This window comes from Monodelphis domestica, chromosome 2, assembly GCF_027887165.1.
Source record: "Monodelphis domestica isolate mMonDom1 chromosome 2, mMonDom1.pri, whole genome shotgun sequence".
Lineage (NCBI taxonomy): Eukaryota > Metazoa > Chordata > Mammalia > Didelphimorphia > Didelphidae > Monodelphis > Monodelphis domestica.
Genome location: NC_077228.1, coordinates 466,821,153 through 466,837,882, shown reverse-complemented (window position 1 = coordinate 466,837,882; position 16,730 = coordinate 466,821,153). Strand labels below are relative to the sequence as shown.

Sequence of the window (16,730 nt, the reverse complement as noted above, 5' to 3'; positions counted from 1 at the left end):
CTAACCTTAGGATTTCTAACTGCTTTGGAACTTCTGCAGGAGTCCTTTGTTCCTATTGCTTTTAGAAACAAGATTTCTACAGGTTACACCTTTCTCTAATCACACTGAAAGGGTACAGGCTTGTTTCCCAATGCTGGTAGTAGCTTTCCTGGAAACTCCAATTCCCTTTGTCATAAATTGCTGGTTGACTTTTTGATTAGTTCTGAATTACAATTACTTATAGTTCCTCATTGAATTTCTTTCTTTTTGGAGAAAATATTTTGTTTTCATCATCCCAAATCTACTTTTTCATCTTTTCTCTCCAACTATCCCCCCAAAAAACAAAACTCAATACAAACACGTATCATAAAATTTCACACTGGTCATGTCCTAAAAATTTGTTTTAGTCTATATTCTTGAGTCCTCTCTCTCTCTCTCTCTCTCTCTCTCTCTCTCTCTCTCTCTCTCTCTCTCTCTCAAGAGGTGGATAGCATGTTTCATCATTTGCTCTTTGGAACCCTGGTTGGTCATTAATTATGATGATTAGTTCAGCACAATAGCATTCCATCATATTGATATTCTACAACCTGCTCAATCATTCTCCAATTTATGGGGACCCCTCAGATTCTCATTACCTATCACCTAAAAAAGAGGTATATTTTGTACTTGCTTAGAGTTTGTTTTAAAAGCTGGAACCAATTTCCCTCCTTTAATCTGTCCTCCCTCTAATTCCCGCTTACATCTTTTTCTATTTCCTTCCTACTTCCCTTATAAGTATATGTGTGAACAGTAGTGGTTATGGTGGTAGAAATAAGCATTTATATAATGCCTTGTTATGTACCAGGAACTGTGCTTAAGTGTTTTATAAGCATTAACTAATTTGATTCACACAACTTTGTGAAACAGGTAGTTTCTTCATTTTAAAGTTGAGGAAACAGAAGGAAACAGAGGTGAAGTGACTTGTCTAAGGTCACAGAGCTACTAAACATCCTAACCCAAATTTGTCATGTTTTGCTGTTTATGTTTATGTAATTTTACCTAATCTTTCCCTCCTCCAGTCCCCAAGTGTATTCCTCTTTCTAATCTTTTCTTAAGATCATCAAGACATAAGGGAACCTTTCTCAGGCTTAAGACCCTGGCTAATTGGCTCCTATGATCCCTTGATGATAATAGTATGTTATCTTCTGTAGGAATTCTTTTCTAGTCCCTATTAATTTCAGAGCTTTCTCTTTTCGTCATTTCCTAACATGTTCTCTATCGTAAGTTCCTTGAGAGAAAGGGTTGTATTTTGCCTTTTTGTGACTGGCACATAGGAGGTGTTTAATAAATGTTTACTAAATTGAATCTCTACATACTTTAATGTAAGCAGTTTATCCTCCTTCCTCCATACATATTTATTTCATTAAATATATTCCAATTGCATGTAAATTTTTAAACATCCGTTTTTTCAAAAATTTAAGTTCCAAATTCTCTTTCCTTCCCCCTTAAGAAGGTAAGAAATCTGATATAAAAGTCATGCAAAACATATTTCCACATTAGCCATATTAATCAGTTTCTCCTTGTTTAGTCCTTCATTAGTGACCATTCACATTTACCTTTTAAAAATGTTTTCTTCCCTCATTTTTGAAATATGAAGTTTCTCCACAGCTCAGGTCTTTTGATCAGGAATATGTGGAAGTCCTAGATTTCATTAAAGGTTCATTTTTATCCCTGTAGCATTATAAAAAATTTTGCTAGATAAGTTATTCTTGGCTCTAAGTACATATTTTATGCCTTCTGTAATATCATGTTCTAAGTTCTCAGCTCTTTTGGAGTGGTGGCTGCTAAATCATGCAAGATCCTGACTGTAGCTCCTCAGTATTTGAATTCTTTCTTTCCAGTTAGAAGCAGGAGTTTTTCCTTTGACCTGCAAATTCTAGATTTTGGCTATCATGCTCCTGGAAGTTTTCATTTTAGAGTTTCTTTCAGAGGTGGATCCTTTGTATTGCCACTCTGACCTTTGGTTCTAAGTGATCTGAGCAGTCTTTTGTTTTATTTTGAAATATGTTGGCTAGGCTCTTTTTTTCCTTCTCTTTATTGTTCTTCCAGGTGAATTGTTTTTTTCTTGTAAGATGCCTCACATTTTCTTCTATTCCCCACCCCCCAGCCTTTTGACTTTCTTTCAATATTTCTTTTTTGCCCCATTAAGCCAAAGGCCTCTATTTGGTCCATTCTAATTGAGAATTTATAGTCTGGACAAAGTTTTATACCTCTTATGCTAAGCCATTAATTCTTTTTCCAATTTTGTCTTCCACAGCTCTCATTTCTCTACAGTTTTTTTTCCCAAGTGCTATCATTCCATTTATAAAAATACGTTAAACTCTTTTAGAAACCTCTACTTTCATTTCCTGCAAATCTAGGTTTATTGACCAAGCTGTCTTTTTTTTCTAAGGCATTGCTTACAGAAGTTTTGGAGTAATTCTGATCTTAAGCATCTCTGCCAATAGCCCATTATGGTGAGGTTCTTTTTTCCACCCCATTCTTCCAGTCTACTTCTTGACTTTAGACCTGATGTTATAACATGGGCACTGCCACATTTAGTGAGGGAAGGTCTGGAATAGTCCTGTTCTTGCTTTCTTGGGATACTGGGGGAAGGCTTGGTACCTATAAGCTTTCAGTGGTCCCAAAGTGGTCTTATCCAAGGCAAAGTCTAACTAATTCCCCCTCACATCCCCCCAACCTGAGTTCTAGAATAGACTGCCGCTGGATTCTACACAGCTGAAAAAGCTTTCTTGGTTCAGAATGGAAGAATCCCTTTGGTTTGTGTTTCTTGCTGAGTTATAGCCTAGAAGAGACTCTGCTCTGAGTCTGGGGTCTAAACCATACTACTATTGCTGGCTTATGAATTTTCTTTCTTGGTGGTTCACCCAGGACCTCTCTATCTAAGAAAACTTATCCTGTGCAAAAGCTCCCTTCTCACTTTACCCTGGATCTGAGACCCCAAACTCGTCAGTGGGCAACAAAAACTGCCAATCTGCAACTATCCCCACTGCACAGTACTGATATGACTGGGATCTCCTTTTGATAGGGTACACAGTTTCTTCCTGGGTGCCAGAGTACTTCCAGGCACAGAATGCTTCTCCTTGATGCCATCCCCCATGTCCACAGACATTCCTGTGCTGAGGTAGGCTGGATAACTGACTCAATGTAACGTTTTCAGGTTATCTCCATCAGGATTTGGCCTGATGAATTTTCTTAGCTCTGTTAAGGAGTTTATGGAGCCTATTACACTGTTTCCTATCACTCCACTATCTTGGCTTTTCTTTTCCCATTTGATTTCCTGATCATTATTCAGTCTGGTATACATTTTTTGTTTTTATTGAAATAGTTATATGGGAGCTGGACAGTCTGCCTCCATTCAGGAAACTATCTTTTCTGTAGTCAAAGGGCAGTAATCTCAAAAGGGAAAATACTATTAAATAGGGGAACCCAGAAATATTCTACTTCAAAAAGTGGGATGAGCTAAGTTTTCAAGTATGGGAAACTTAAGAGGAAGACAAGAGAGATCATAGAAGGCAAGGAATAAGGAGATGGAATGTTTTCTTTGAATAACTACTAGTAAGGCAATCAGGGCATCTGTTTGAAGGTAGTTGATTAAATGTGACAAAAGCTTCAGAGAAAAGAAAGTTGCCTTAGATTTAGCAATTAAGAGATCACTAGTGATTTTGGAGAGCAGTTCCAATTGAATGATGAGGTTTGAAGCCAGACTACAGAAGTTTTATTAGAGAATAAGAGAAGAAGTAGTGGAAATACAAATTGTAGTCAGCTTCCTAAAGAAGTTTAGCTGCAGAAAGGAGATGAGATATAGGACAAATAGCTAGAGAGGAATGGAAAAATCAAGTTAAGAGTTCTTTAAAGAGTGAAAGAAACATGGTCAAGATTGTAAACAGCAGAGATGGAACCAGTAGATAAGGAGGCTAAAGATTAGAGAATGTAGATGCTTGAAGGAGTCAACAATGAGGAAAATTCCAGGGGGATAGGAAATAACAAGAAAAGGGAAAGCATGGGGAGGAGTTTAAGATGGTGAGTGAAAGACTGGTCAAACTTAGCTTTCAACTGCTTCCATCTCAAATACAGTGCAAAATTTGAGTTAAATGAAGTAAAAGAACTATGATCAAAAAGAAGCATGAAAAGAAAAGGAAATGCAGCAAAAACTGAATTATTAGAATTACACTGTATATCTGACCCTGGCCTCTACTACATGATCCCTCCCCTAAACAGTGGTTACTAAGTCACAGAAAGTTAGAAACTGTTGGTGAAACTAGGCTTTTGATCAGCCAAGGCTAGCAGAATCACACTTGAACAGATCAATCAAGATTGTCCACACCTTAATAGATAGATGCTAAGTTCCAACAGGGAAGGGACAAGAAAGGGCAGAGAAACTGAGGAAATATTCAAAGAGAATTCATAATACAATGAATAAATACCATGCAGTTAAAAGATACTCAGGACAAAACTGCAGAACAATTCTGCAATAACCCCAGTAAAAAAATGAACATCCACAAAAACTCTGAGAAGGGATGAAAAAACTCAGAAGGAAATAAGCATTTATATAGTGCCTTGCTTTACTCTCATTTGATCTTCACAATAACTCATCGATGTAGATGCTATTATCATCCCTATTTTACAAAGAAAGAAACTGAGGCAGACAATGGATAATTTGTTAAAGAACACACAGCTTGGAAAAGGGGGCAATATTTTACAAAAGGAAAGTGCACTAGAGGACTTAAGATTCAAATTCTGCCCTGATGCTTACAACCTGTTTGACTTTGGACATGTTGAAACTTCTCTAGGTCCTACTTCCTGCAGGAACAGATGGCTTCTAAGGTACTTTCAGCTTTAAGTCTATGGTCTTATGAACAGATTTCCCAAAATATAAAGTAAAAAAGAAAACCTCAAACTGTAGCAAGTACAGTGGAAGAAACAAAATTCAAAAACCCTACGACAAAAGAAATACTAGATCAAAGTTAAAATAACAAAAACAAACAAAAAAAGGGCACACAATATAGCTACCACCAAAATCAAATGTTCTATACAGACAGAAGATATCAATAACAATCTATTTAAAAAACAAAAAACAAATCATATAGGGGGAAAAAAGACCATATTAAAAAAATCTTTTTGATATAACCAACCAAAAGGGGAAAGAAAGATTTGGAAGGGAGGAGTTCTCTTATTTTATGTAGTTAGAGCAAAGGCTAGATGGCTACTTGAGGGTCCTCTTCCAATGCCTAGATTCTGTGACTTAAATAACATGATGAAAAACAAGTCAGAGTCAAACAAAGATAAATTGATTTCTGAGGCTGTGGAAGTGGAAAAACATCTAAGGAAGAATATATAGAGCACAGAACAAAACTAAAAAGAATAAATTTTGATTATGCCAACATTTAGGAAAAACGAGGGACTACTAAGAGATATAAAATAATGTCAAGAAAAGTTTTTAAAAGATTGAAAGAGTAAACACCACCAAATGCTACAAAGTGAAGACAACAAGTCTAAAGAGATCTTTAGGCAGAAACAGAAAAGTTAATAGAGAGGGAAAGAATAAAGATACTAGAAAGATACTGATTGAAAGAAATAAAAGATGAAAGGAATAAATCAAGGGCAATAATTAAAGTTAGCTTTGGGGGGCAGCTGGGTGGCTCAGTGGACTGAGAGCCAAGCCTAGAGATGGGAGGTCCTAGGTTCAAATCTGACCTCCGACACTTCCTAGTTGTGTGACCCTGGGCAAGTCACTTAACCCCCATTGCCTAGCCCTTACTGCTCTTCTGCCTTGGAACCAATACACAGTATTGATTCTAAGATGGAACGTAAGGGTTAAAAATCAATAGCTTTGTAAAAGAGGAACAACGTTTTCTGAAAACTTAGGGAAAGAAGGGACAAGTATATTTAACAAGTATATGAGTCAAAAGTTACTTACCACTAAGGTAGGTGCTGTCAATAATCCCCAAGCAAAAAACTCCAAGAAGATAACTATAACTGCATGATAAACACTGGGCGAACCTATTCCTTGAGGCTATGAGAAAGACAAACACAAAATTGCCAGTTAATTTCTTCTAAGATTACTATAAAAATTTCTGGAGCACATAAAACATTTCTCTAAAAAATTTATAAGTAACGCATTTAGAAAGGGTCATTGGGGGGCAACTAGGGGGCTTAGTGGACTGAGAGCCAGTCCTAGAGATGGGAGGTCCTATGTTCAAACCTGGCCTCAGACACTTCCTAGCTGTGTGACCCTGGGCAAGTCACTCAATCCCCATTGCCTAGCCCTTACTGCTTTTCTGCCTTAGAACCAATATACAGTATTGATTCTAAGATGGAAGGTAAGGATTTATTTTTTTTTTTATTTTAAGGGTCATTAAGGTGAGCAGGAATGCTCAAAAATGAAGACGACCACAACCTGACAAAGTTTTTTTTTTTTTTGGTCAATGAATACCACTTTTGATGGATTTCTGCCACATTTACAAATTATCTGAACTTCTTTGACTTCATGTTCTTAAGCATTAAAGTAATCTGTAACTTTTAAAATGAGTATGTTTAGAGGATACAGTAAAATATAAATTACCTTACAAGTCTAATATAAATGTCTAGCCAATGCCAGAATCTACACTATATCCTTTATCATTTCCATATGGTTCAAACCACCCTTAAATGTTACAGAATCACATTCTTTTTTTTTTTTAACCCCATACCTTCCATCTTAGAATCAATACTGGGTATTGGTTCCAAGGTAGAAGAGTGGGAAGGTCTAGGCAATGGGGGTTAAGTGACTTGCCCAGGGTCACACAGCTGGGAAGTATCTGAGGCCAGATTTGAACCTAGGACCTCCCATCTCTAGGCCTGGCTCTCAATCATTGAGCCATCTACCTGCCCCCTCAGAATCACATTCTTTAGTAAAACCATTCTAATTATTTTTAAAAGTTATTTCATAATAAAACATTATTGCTTTATAAGGATCAATGAATATAAAGAATCCAAAGAAACATTTAAAGTCTTATATGAACTAATGATGCAAAGCAGAACCAAAAGAACAGTATACACAGTGATTACCCTAATATAAAGATAATATTTAAAGAAAATATAATTCAGATAAAAAAATGGCTAATGACAGTTCCATAAGACTAAGGTTAAAACACTGTCTGTTAAGGAATGGTAAAATTGTTAAGTACTAGCAGGCAAGACAGTCTAATATAGAAGTTGCCTTCTTTAGATAAAGGAAAAGTACTATGAAAGGGCAAGGAGTATTAAAAACATATTACTGTGCTTACCATCAATTTATTCAATGTATTAAGGACCTACAATGTGCGAGGTATTCCCATCCTCTAGATCTGTCTCCTATACCTTCTTAACATTTCTCATACACCCAATTCTATCCTCTGACATGCTGACACTTTGGTCCAAGCTATAATCACTTCAAGCATGGATAGCATTAGCTTACAGGTTAGTTTTTCTGCTTCAATTTTTCTCCATTATTGTCCATCTTCCAATCAGCTGTCAAAATTAATCTTCTCTCCTTTTCCCTCTCATTTGATAAAATTCAGTGGCTCTCCCTTTCCAGGATTGAATATAAAATCCTTTACTTGGCATTTAAATTTCTTCCCACCTTATCAATCGATCAATAAGCATTTATTAAATGCCTACTATGTGCCAGGCACTACTGTAACCACTGGTCTCTACTAGACTCCAGTGATTTTCCATGGGTGGAACTCCATTCCCCTCACTTCTATCTCCAGACTCCTTTGACTTTCAAGTCCCATCTCAATTTCTATCTTTTGCAAAAAGCCTTCCCTAGTTCTCCTTGAGCTGAGTGCCTTTCCTTTGAAGTTAACTCAAATTTTATCCTGTATGTATATTGTCTGTACAATTATTTGAATGTTCTCTCTCCACCTTAAGAATATGAGCTCCTTGAGAGCAGGTTCTGTTTTTTGTGCATCTCCAAAACTTAGTACAATGTCCATCATGTAAGGTGCACTTAATACTTACTTGTTGATTGACAAGATACTGAAAACACAGACAGACAGACAGACAGACAGACACACAGACACAGACACAGACACAGACACAGACACACACACACACACACACACTTCTCTTGTCATGGATCACCCCTGGGTAGTCTAGTGCAATGTATGAACCTCTTCTCAGAATATGCTTTTAAATGAATAAAATACACAAGAACACAAAGGAAATAAATTTTATTAAGTATAATCACCACATTTCTTTTAAAAGTTCATGGACCTCAGGCTATGAAGGAGTTTAAAGCAAAATAGTCTAATGGTCCTTTCATATGCAAACCTTCAAAAATATCATAAGTCAAATTATATTTAGGAAAAATTAAAGAAGGTTTTTTAATGAAGGGAAAGTCTTTAATCTATTGTTTTAAGGACTATCGTAGTATGTGCAATTACATTTTCAAATATGTATTGAAGAAAGACCACTACAACTTTTCAGCCCAAATAGATCAAATCAACTAATCACTACTGATTTGAATTGTGATACTTGCTGAAAACCAGTAATGTTTTTCATGCAAACATACATGCGTAATGTGTATGAGAATGGCTTTCTCTTTAATTAGTGGGGTTTTTAATTTGAAAATCCCATTTAATAAGTTTGACAATATCAAGATGATTACATTTTATTCAACTTATTAACATATCAACATAATATAGTACTTCTAAATAATATTTTCCCAAAAAGTTTCCAGGAGAAAAAATTCAGAAGGGCAGACAAGTACACACAAAAAAATCTATCTACATAGCTTTCTGTGTCTTTCTCATTTAATCAACATATATTTTTAAAGTCCTTAGAATGAAAAGATCAGGGGTCCCCAAACTTTTATATAAGGGGACAGTTCACTGTCCCTCAGACCATTGGAGGGCTAGACTATTAAAAAAAACTATGAACAAATCTGTATACCACTGTCTGGGATAGCAGAGGCTGCAGCACCGGCTGTGATAGGCCTGTCACACCTTGCACAGGCCCATCACCTCCACCACTATACCGGGCAGCAGTATACACAGTGTGGAATCCCCTCCCCCAGATCTTCGCTCACCATGCTGATATCTTACATTTTGTAGCCACACAATCCTTTGCAGGGTGCCTCGTTCCCAGAACAAGGCGCCCTGCAAAGGATTGTCACTGGAAGTAGTACTGTACATGAGTGCCACATAAAGTGCTCCTCTCACTAACCACCAATGAAAAGAGGTGCCCCTTCTGGAAGTGCAATGGGGGCCAGTTAAATGGCCTCAAGTCACATGTGGCCCACGGGCCATAGTTTGGGGACTAAGGCTTAGATGATACGATGACAAAAATTAAGTCTCTACCCTCCAGGAATTTATATTATACTGGGGATGACAACCTGTACCTAAGTATATGTAAAATATGCATGAAATAAATACAAGGTAAGTTTGCAGGGTGGATTGGGAGTTCGGGAAGAGGCCCTAGAAGCTAAGAGGATAAGGAAAGGCTTCACGAAGACTGTGTGTCTTGAGTAGAGTTTTGAAGCAAATAATAAGATTGAAAGAGTGTAAGGATAACTTTAGCATTGTGACTTAAAAATCTGAAGTAATTGATTGGTTGCCAGGGAAAATCCCAAATAATTAAATTACCCAAGTCAGCTGGAAATTATGGTGATTTTAATTAATATAGAGAGAAGGAATTAAGGAGAAGAGAGAAGGAGAGGAAAGAGTTAATTTAAACTGCTCCGCCTCAGACTGAGCCAGAAGTTAAAGGCCTTGGCCAAAGTGGCCTCCCTGAGCCTAAGGGAAAAAGAAAGTCAGTCTTATCACTCACCAGGAGACCATCTTAAGGAAGCTGTCTGAGTGAGCTCCTCCATGATTCTGAACTTTTCATCCTCTTTTATAGACCTTTCACTCTTGTGTTTCCTCTAAATTTTCACGTCTACCAATCACAGCAGACACTTTTCTCCAGGACTGTCCATTCTTTAGTTCTCACCTTCTCTGGTTAGATTATATCTTTTGAGCTCATTTACACTTCTTTGTTAAGTTCATCTTTTGTTGACCTTTTTGTGATTAATTTAACCTTTATAGGTACTTAACATTTTTTGTATTAAGATACTAAAAATAGACTTAGCTTAAAGTTCTAGCTTCACTATAAAGTGAGAACTAAGTACCTTTATTGTTCAATCAGGAGAATACAACTTTATCTTCCCCTAAAGTACGTCTAAGTAGGGTGGAGTAATTTCCAAGTTCACAAGAGGACTAGGTAACGTAGGAATACATTCTAGACATAAGATACAGCTAGTTCAAAGATGAAGAAGGATGGGTTATGCTTCATGAGAAGACAACAATTAGGTTAGTTCACCTAAACTATAGAATGTGGGAAGAGGATTAATGGCAAGTGTTGCTAAAGATAAAACCCCAACCTTTTATACCCCAAGTGCTATCCAAGCCTGTACCCAGGAGAACCCTCTATCTCCTTTTATTTACAGTGTCTATTTAAGGTAAAATGTTGCCAAAGACAGAGGATGAACTCAGGTCCCATTCTAGTTTGAAACTCACTGATATGAACCTTGCAATCTAGAAATAGTTGCCATAGTCTATCCTTGGGTGGTATTTGCAACCTTGAACCATGGGGCCTAAAATCTAAAGTAAAAGTTGGCACAGTTAGAAGTAGGTGGTCTTTGGAGCATCTGTCCACATCTATTACTCTGGTATTTATCTTATCTAGCTCTTCCCACTACTATTGTTTTCCTCAGCTTTTCCTTGATCCTCACCACATCCTATTAATTCCATCTTTTTCTCTAATCTCGACCTTCATCATTTTCTGATTCATCTCTCTCCTATTCTAGGCTACTCCTTCTCATTAGATGTCTCATAGGTAGGGAACCCCATCTTTAATTTTCTGAAAGACTCTCAATTTCAAAAATTAAACTTCTCTGTTACTGTTTAGAAAACCAGCATACTCTCCGTCACCACCACTCAAAACCTAAAGATCATGCTTGACTCCTCACTATCTCTTTCACTTTCCTCTTCACCTTTGGTAAATATCTTCTCATATGCACCTCCTTTTCTCCTCTGATATTGCCACAACTCTGGTGCACTATCCTCATTGTACTTCAATTTTCACTCTTCTTGTAGGACTCCTATCTATTCACCTGTGCCTTTTCAGATCTTTTGCTGGATTCTCATCCCAAATATGCCTTCTCTAACCTTAGATGTCCCAGAGAGTTCTTTTCTGGGTCTTCCTCTCTTCTCTTTCTATATAACTTCACTTAGTGATTTCATCAGCTCCCAGGAATTTAATTACTATTTCTATACTGATGATTTTCAGATCTACCCATCTTACCAAAAACTCACTTCTGAGCTTCAATCTCATATCTCCAAGTATCTTTTAGATATCAACTGGAAACTCATTAATTGTACCCCCAAATACTTCTCCCTTCCGAACTTACCTGATATGATAGAGGGCAAACATCATCTTCCCAGTCCCTCAGGCATGCAACCTTGGTATCATTCTCATTGCCCATATCCAAATGTTGATAAGACCTGTTGATTTCACCTTTACAATATCTCTCAAATTTGGCCCTTGGCTCTCCTGAAACCGCAGGCTTGGTATAAACTCTTACCTCCTCACCCCTGTACTACTGCAATAGCTTATTGGGGGGTCCCCACACCTTCAGACTCTCTCCACTCTAAACTTCATTCAGCCCCCAAAGTGATTTTCCTTAATGATAAGTTCAACCCTGTTACCTCCTGTATCAATATACTCCTTAATAGCTGCAGGATTAAATACAAAATTCTCTGGCATTCATAGACCTTCATTACAACACACCCTCCCTTTTCTAGTCTTCTTATTCTTTACCCCTTTTCATGTTATTTTTCTAACCAGTGGCACAGGCCTCCTTGCTATTCTATAGCTTAGCAAAGAGCCTGGAATACAGTATGCGCTCAACATTTATTGACTACATGAATGTCTAAATCCTTGTTCTCATTTCATACATCCAACTGAATGCCAAATCTTGTGTCTACCTCCACAATTCCCACTATTTTCTCCACTCCGCTCCATATTGATTAATTCAGTTTTCAAACTGACTTTCCTGCTTTAAGTCTCTTTCTTCTACGTTCTTAAATCATGGATATGATCATTCACTTTTCTTAATAAACTTCTAGCTCCAACTATAAATGACTTTGGCATTTAAAGTCCTTCACATATTGATTCTGATTTGCTTTTCCAGGTTTAGTACACCTCATTCACCTTTATACTCTCCTGCCTAGTCAAACTTCCACCTTAATTATTCTTCAGTTAATATTTCATCGCCCATTTCTCTGGTATTAAGGTTATAAAGAAAAAAGTAAAATGGTCCTTACCCTCAAGGAACTTACATTCTTGAGGGTACAAACAGGGATATTCAAAATACATGCAAAGTGATAGGGGAATTAGAAGAAAATCAGTAAAAATCTATTATAGAAAGTGGTGTTTGAAAGAAACCAGGGATTCTAAGAAGTGGAGGAGAGGACAAAGGATATTCCAGGAAGGGAGCCAGTCAATGTGAAGTTATAAATGGAAGTTGCAGTGCCATATGTGGGGGAATGGTGAAAAGATCAGTTTGGCTGCACTGTATAAATTTGGGAAAAGAAGTAATATATAATAGGGTTAGAAAGGTAGGTTGGAGGTTGGTTGTGAACAGCTTTAAATGCAAAATTAGAATTTATATTATTCTAGAAGTACCTGTTAAGAAGTCACTTGAATTTGAGAGAGAAAGTCAGATATGTGATTTAACAATATCATTTTGGCAGCCAGGGTAGAGGATGGATTGGAAAAGGTAGTTTTGAGGCAGAAAGACCAATCAGGACACTTGCAATAGTCTGGGGAAAAGAAAGTCTCAACTAGTATGGTAGCTATGTAGATGAAAAGAAGGGAAGGGATAAAGAGATATTATGATAGGAAAATCAAAACTTGGTAACTCATTAAAAATGTGGGGTGAGAGAGAATGAGAAATCATGGATGACCCCAAGGTTGTAAACTGAGATGACCAGAAGAATGATGGTGCTGTCAATAGAAAAGGAAACATTCATGCAAATTTTACAGGTACAAAAATATTGGATTTTTGACACAATTGTTATACATATATATGTACATGTACATTATTTTATAAAACTGAAAATGTGTTTAAATGTAAACTGTCTAGAAGCTATCTGTTAGAAATTGATCATGCTTACTTACAATGATATATGATTTGTATTGTAAACATATAGTTTAAGCAGTTAGTACTACCTGGAAAATTATCTTAAAGAAAATTTGGTTATCATAATTTGACACTTATGAACAAAGTAATGACAATTCTGATTTTTCTTAAATAAACCAAAGTAATTTCATCAGTGGAAGCTAAACAAAAAATTTGGACTGAATATCAAATGTCTCTTCCCCATCAAATGTCCAACAAAATAAAAGTTGTGGAGAGTTTATTATTCCAAACTTAGATTTCACTGATGAGGAAATATTACCTACAAATTCATTCAACAACTTTTCTACAACTTATAATCTTGGTGTATTAAATGATTTGCAGAGCGGGGCTTGAACTCAACTCTTAAAGACTCCAAGGCTCTATCCATTATGCCAGACTGCACTAACATACTGTTTATTTTACCACCTACCTCACAGATTTGCTGTTGAGATATGCCTCAAACCCCTAAATTAATTTATTAATTCCTTATTAAACAAAAAAATCTTTCCACTTTCCTACAGCTCTTAACATGTTTATGTTTTGGAATGAGAAAATTAACATTTTCACTTCAGTTGAACAAATATTACTAAATATCCTAACACTCTTCTGGACAAGTCAAAGTTGATAAACATTACACATCCGTATCTATAGATGCACCTCTCAACGTGTGCTCATCACAGATACACATTTATATGAACTGTGCCTAGAACACAGTACTTACTAAATACTCCGTATTACACGTGAGGAACTCATGTGTATACGTATGTTTATATGCTTACACATAGACATTCATAGATACACGCCAATTTATGTAGAAATTTCACAGGAAATTATTAAAAGCATTTTCAGTTCACTCATTCTTCACAGCAACAAAGCCGATCTCGGTCCAGCACTAATGAATTCTCAATTCAAAAAATAAAGATGGGTAGGTCTTTTAGACGAACTAACCCTAAACCTACTCACACACCAGTCCATATTCTACTAAATAAAGCCCACGCAGAAGCCTATTGTGATGCCCAGTGCACTCAGATTTTTTGCTCAAGCTCTCGCCCCTTTACAGTTGCACGATTAGCATTAACTGTACACCCCCGGCGCAGCACTTCTGGCCCACACCTAGAGCACTTTAAACTAGGCGCTTTGAACTGAGGGAGATTAACAAGAAAACATCTTTGAACTCAGTGATCTAGAGGATGATAACGCATCCATTCTCCCCCGAAAGTCGCAATAATTTGAGCAGATACTCGACAAGCTGAGGTTGGGAAAAGGGTGGGGATCCCAAACCGTGCCAGGCTCCGCGTCTCCTCGGAACAAGCATATGGCACCTGGCAAAGCCTGCGGTGCCTTCCGCGGCCCGCACTTCTCGGAGCCTGAGGGAATCGTGAGGGAGGTTCGGACTAGGGCTCAGGGCCCCAGGAATCAGGGGAGGACGGCGGTCGTTAGGGGCCGCGCCGCAGACCACGGAGAGGGTGGAGACCAGCCCCTCGGGGCGGAGATTGGCTGTCTCCAGCGGAGCCGAGGAGGGGCTCGGATGGAAAAGAAACCTACCGTGCCGCCGTCCTTAATGATAATTTTCTTGGCCAGCATGATACTTCGGTTCGCAGCCCGCTTCTTCTTCTTCCCTTGAGTCATTTTACCATTCTCGAGTCTCGGCGCCTGTGTAAGCCCCTCCCGGCCGGCCTGGCCCACAGCCCCAGAGCCTCGCAGCCGAGCCCGAGCCCCTCAGGCGACCGCCGCCATCTTGGGAGCCCGGCCCGCCTCCACCCTCTCGTCACATCACGTCACGTCGGGCGATCCCCAGAATAACCCCGCCCTTGGGCACGTGATTTCCTCAACTCCTCAGATATTCGACCTGACCCCGCCTCTTTCCTGCCTCTTTGCTGCTCGAAAGGCCGAAATCCATTTTTCCGGCACTCGGGGCTTTCCGAGGTGAGAGAGGAAGAAAGGTGCAGATGGGAGTGGCTTAAGGTGCGTGAGGAGTGGGTGGAAGTATGTTAAATAGTATCACAGATGTAATGCAAGGAAGGCAACTGAAGTAATGGACCTCGGTGGTTACAGACGAAACTGAGGCCAAACGTCACACAGGCGAGGATTGGAGGTCAGGATTGGAAATAGGGCCTCATGTCTCCAAATCCGTGGCCCTGTCCTCCAGTTTAACAGACTGCGACGAGTGAGTGGAGGGTTCGGGTCCCCACGCGGCCCTGGTTTTGTTTTCTTCCTGCTTGATCCTGTGGCCCTGAGCCTTTAAATAACTTGCGAGCCAGAGGTCAGCAAATGAGGAAAATGAAGGAACAACCGGACCAGTAGTCAGGGAAACGGTTCAAATCTTTCTTTGGTCACTTGGCTGTATAAGCATGAGCAGATCTTTTAGAACCCCTCAGCCTTAATTTCTTCAGCTGTAACCTGGGGATAAAGGCATCTCTCTCTCACAGGAATTTTGCATATGAAATAACAATTGCAAAGTGTTTCGAAACCTTAAAACACTAAATATCTGAACCCAGACCTGGATTCCCAATCAGGCTCTTTACACCATGCTGCCCCTCACATGGTATTATGTCTGACAAGGTAATTGGCATTTGATAAGTGCTTTCTGAAATGTAAAGAACTGACCACAAAATAAATGGGGAAAAAAAAAGATGTGAAATTACTAAGAACAATCTTGGCCTCAAAGAAGAGATATGAGAAAACACCTTCTCCCTTATCCTATTTGCACAGAGTATTTGGCAAAATCCTTTATCTGTGTAATCTGACCTACTAAGAGCACACCAGCATCCCCCTTAACCTGGACACAGGGCTATCATATTTCAACCAAAAAAAAAAAAAGAATGAGCTTTTTGGCTACAATCCCACAAAACACTTAGCTTTTTTCAGACAAACTGCTTTCTAGCTACACTTTCCCTAACTTTTTTTTAAACCCAAGTGCACAACTATATTTTTCCCTGTTAAGAGCTCACTTTGATGAATTCATCCAAAATGTTTTATACTTTATTATTTCCTTGGATCCTAATTATTCATCTAAGTTTAGCTACCCTTCTTGGCCATACCACATATAAATTGAATAAGCATACAACCTATTGTTCAATTTATTGATAAAAACAGAGCAGAGAGCCAATGACATAACTCTAAAGAAATATATTAGAGAACTATGTACTTGTCATCAACCCATTTTTTTGAGTTCTAGCATTCAATCAAATATGTCTTTCTAACTAATACAATCCATTTTGTTGATAAGCATGAGAAAGTTTGTCAAATGCTTTGCTGAAATCTAACTAAATATCCAAACACTGGGCTTCTGTAACTAAAGAAGAAAAAAATCATTCTAAAAAAGCTCAGCAGATCTGTTCTCTTTTATTTACATTATTCATTTTCCAGTTCATCTATAAATAAATGCTAGGAGGTATGATCTGGCTTAGTAGTAACCACTTTTCAATGTTTTGAAGGGAAAGCTTGTAAACACCATCTTTCAAAGAAGCTTTTATTCTAAAATAGTATGGCCTTCGGTCACTATATATCTCTGCTAAGAAAGAAA

The 16,730-nt window shown here is 38.0% G+C and overlaps 1 protein-coding gene across 2 annotated transcripts in view; it reads right to left on the bottom strand.

Annotated features, from left to right (window-relative positions):
• The window catches only part of MFSD14A (major facilitator superfamily domain containing 14A), a 53,811-nt gene extending 38,502 nt beyond the window's left edge, over positions 1–15,309 (bottom strand). The window contains exons 1-3 of one of the 2 annotated variants that reach the window (XM_007485027.3): positions 13,984–14,331; positions 5,939–6,034; positions 1,575–1,689 (exon numbers count right to left, since the gene is read on the bottom strand). Coding sequence is in view for 1 of the 2 variants with exons in the window: in XM_001372092.5 (XP_001372129.1) it covers positions 5,939–6,034; positions 14,750–14,833 (180 nt within the window). In the remaining variant the exon portion in view is untranslated. Of the gene's footprint in view, positions 1–1,574; positions 1,690–5,938; positions 6,035–13,983; positions 14,332–14,749 lie in introns of those variants that run through there. The other variant, XM_001372092.5, reaches the window with a different exon arrangement.
• Between the last annotated feature and the right edge of the window lie 1,421 nt (positions 15,310–16,730).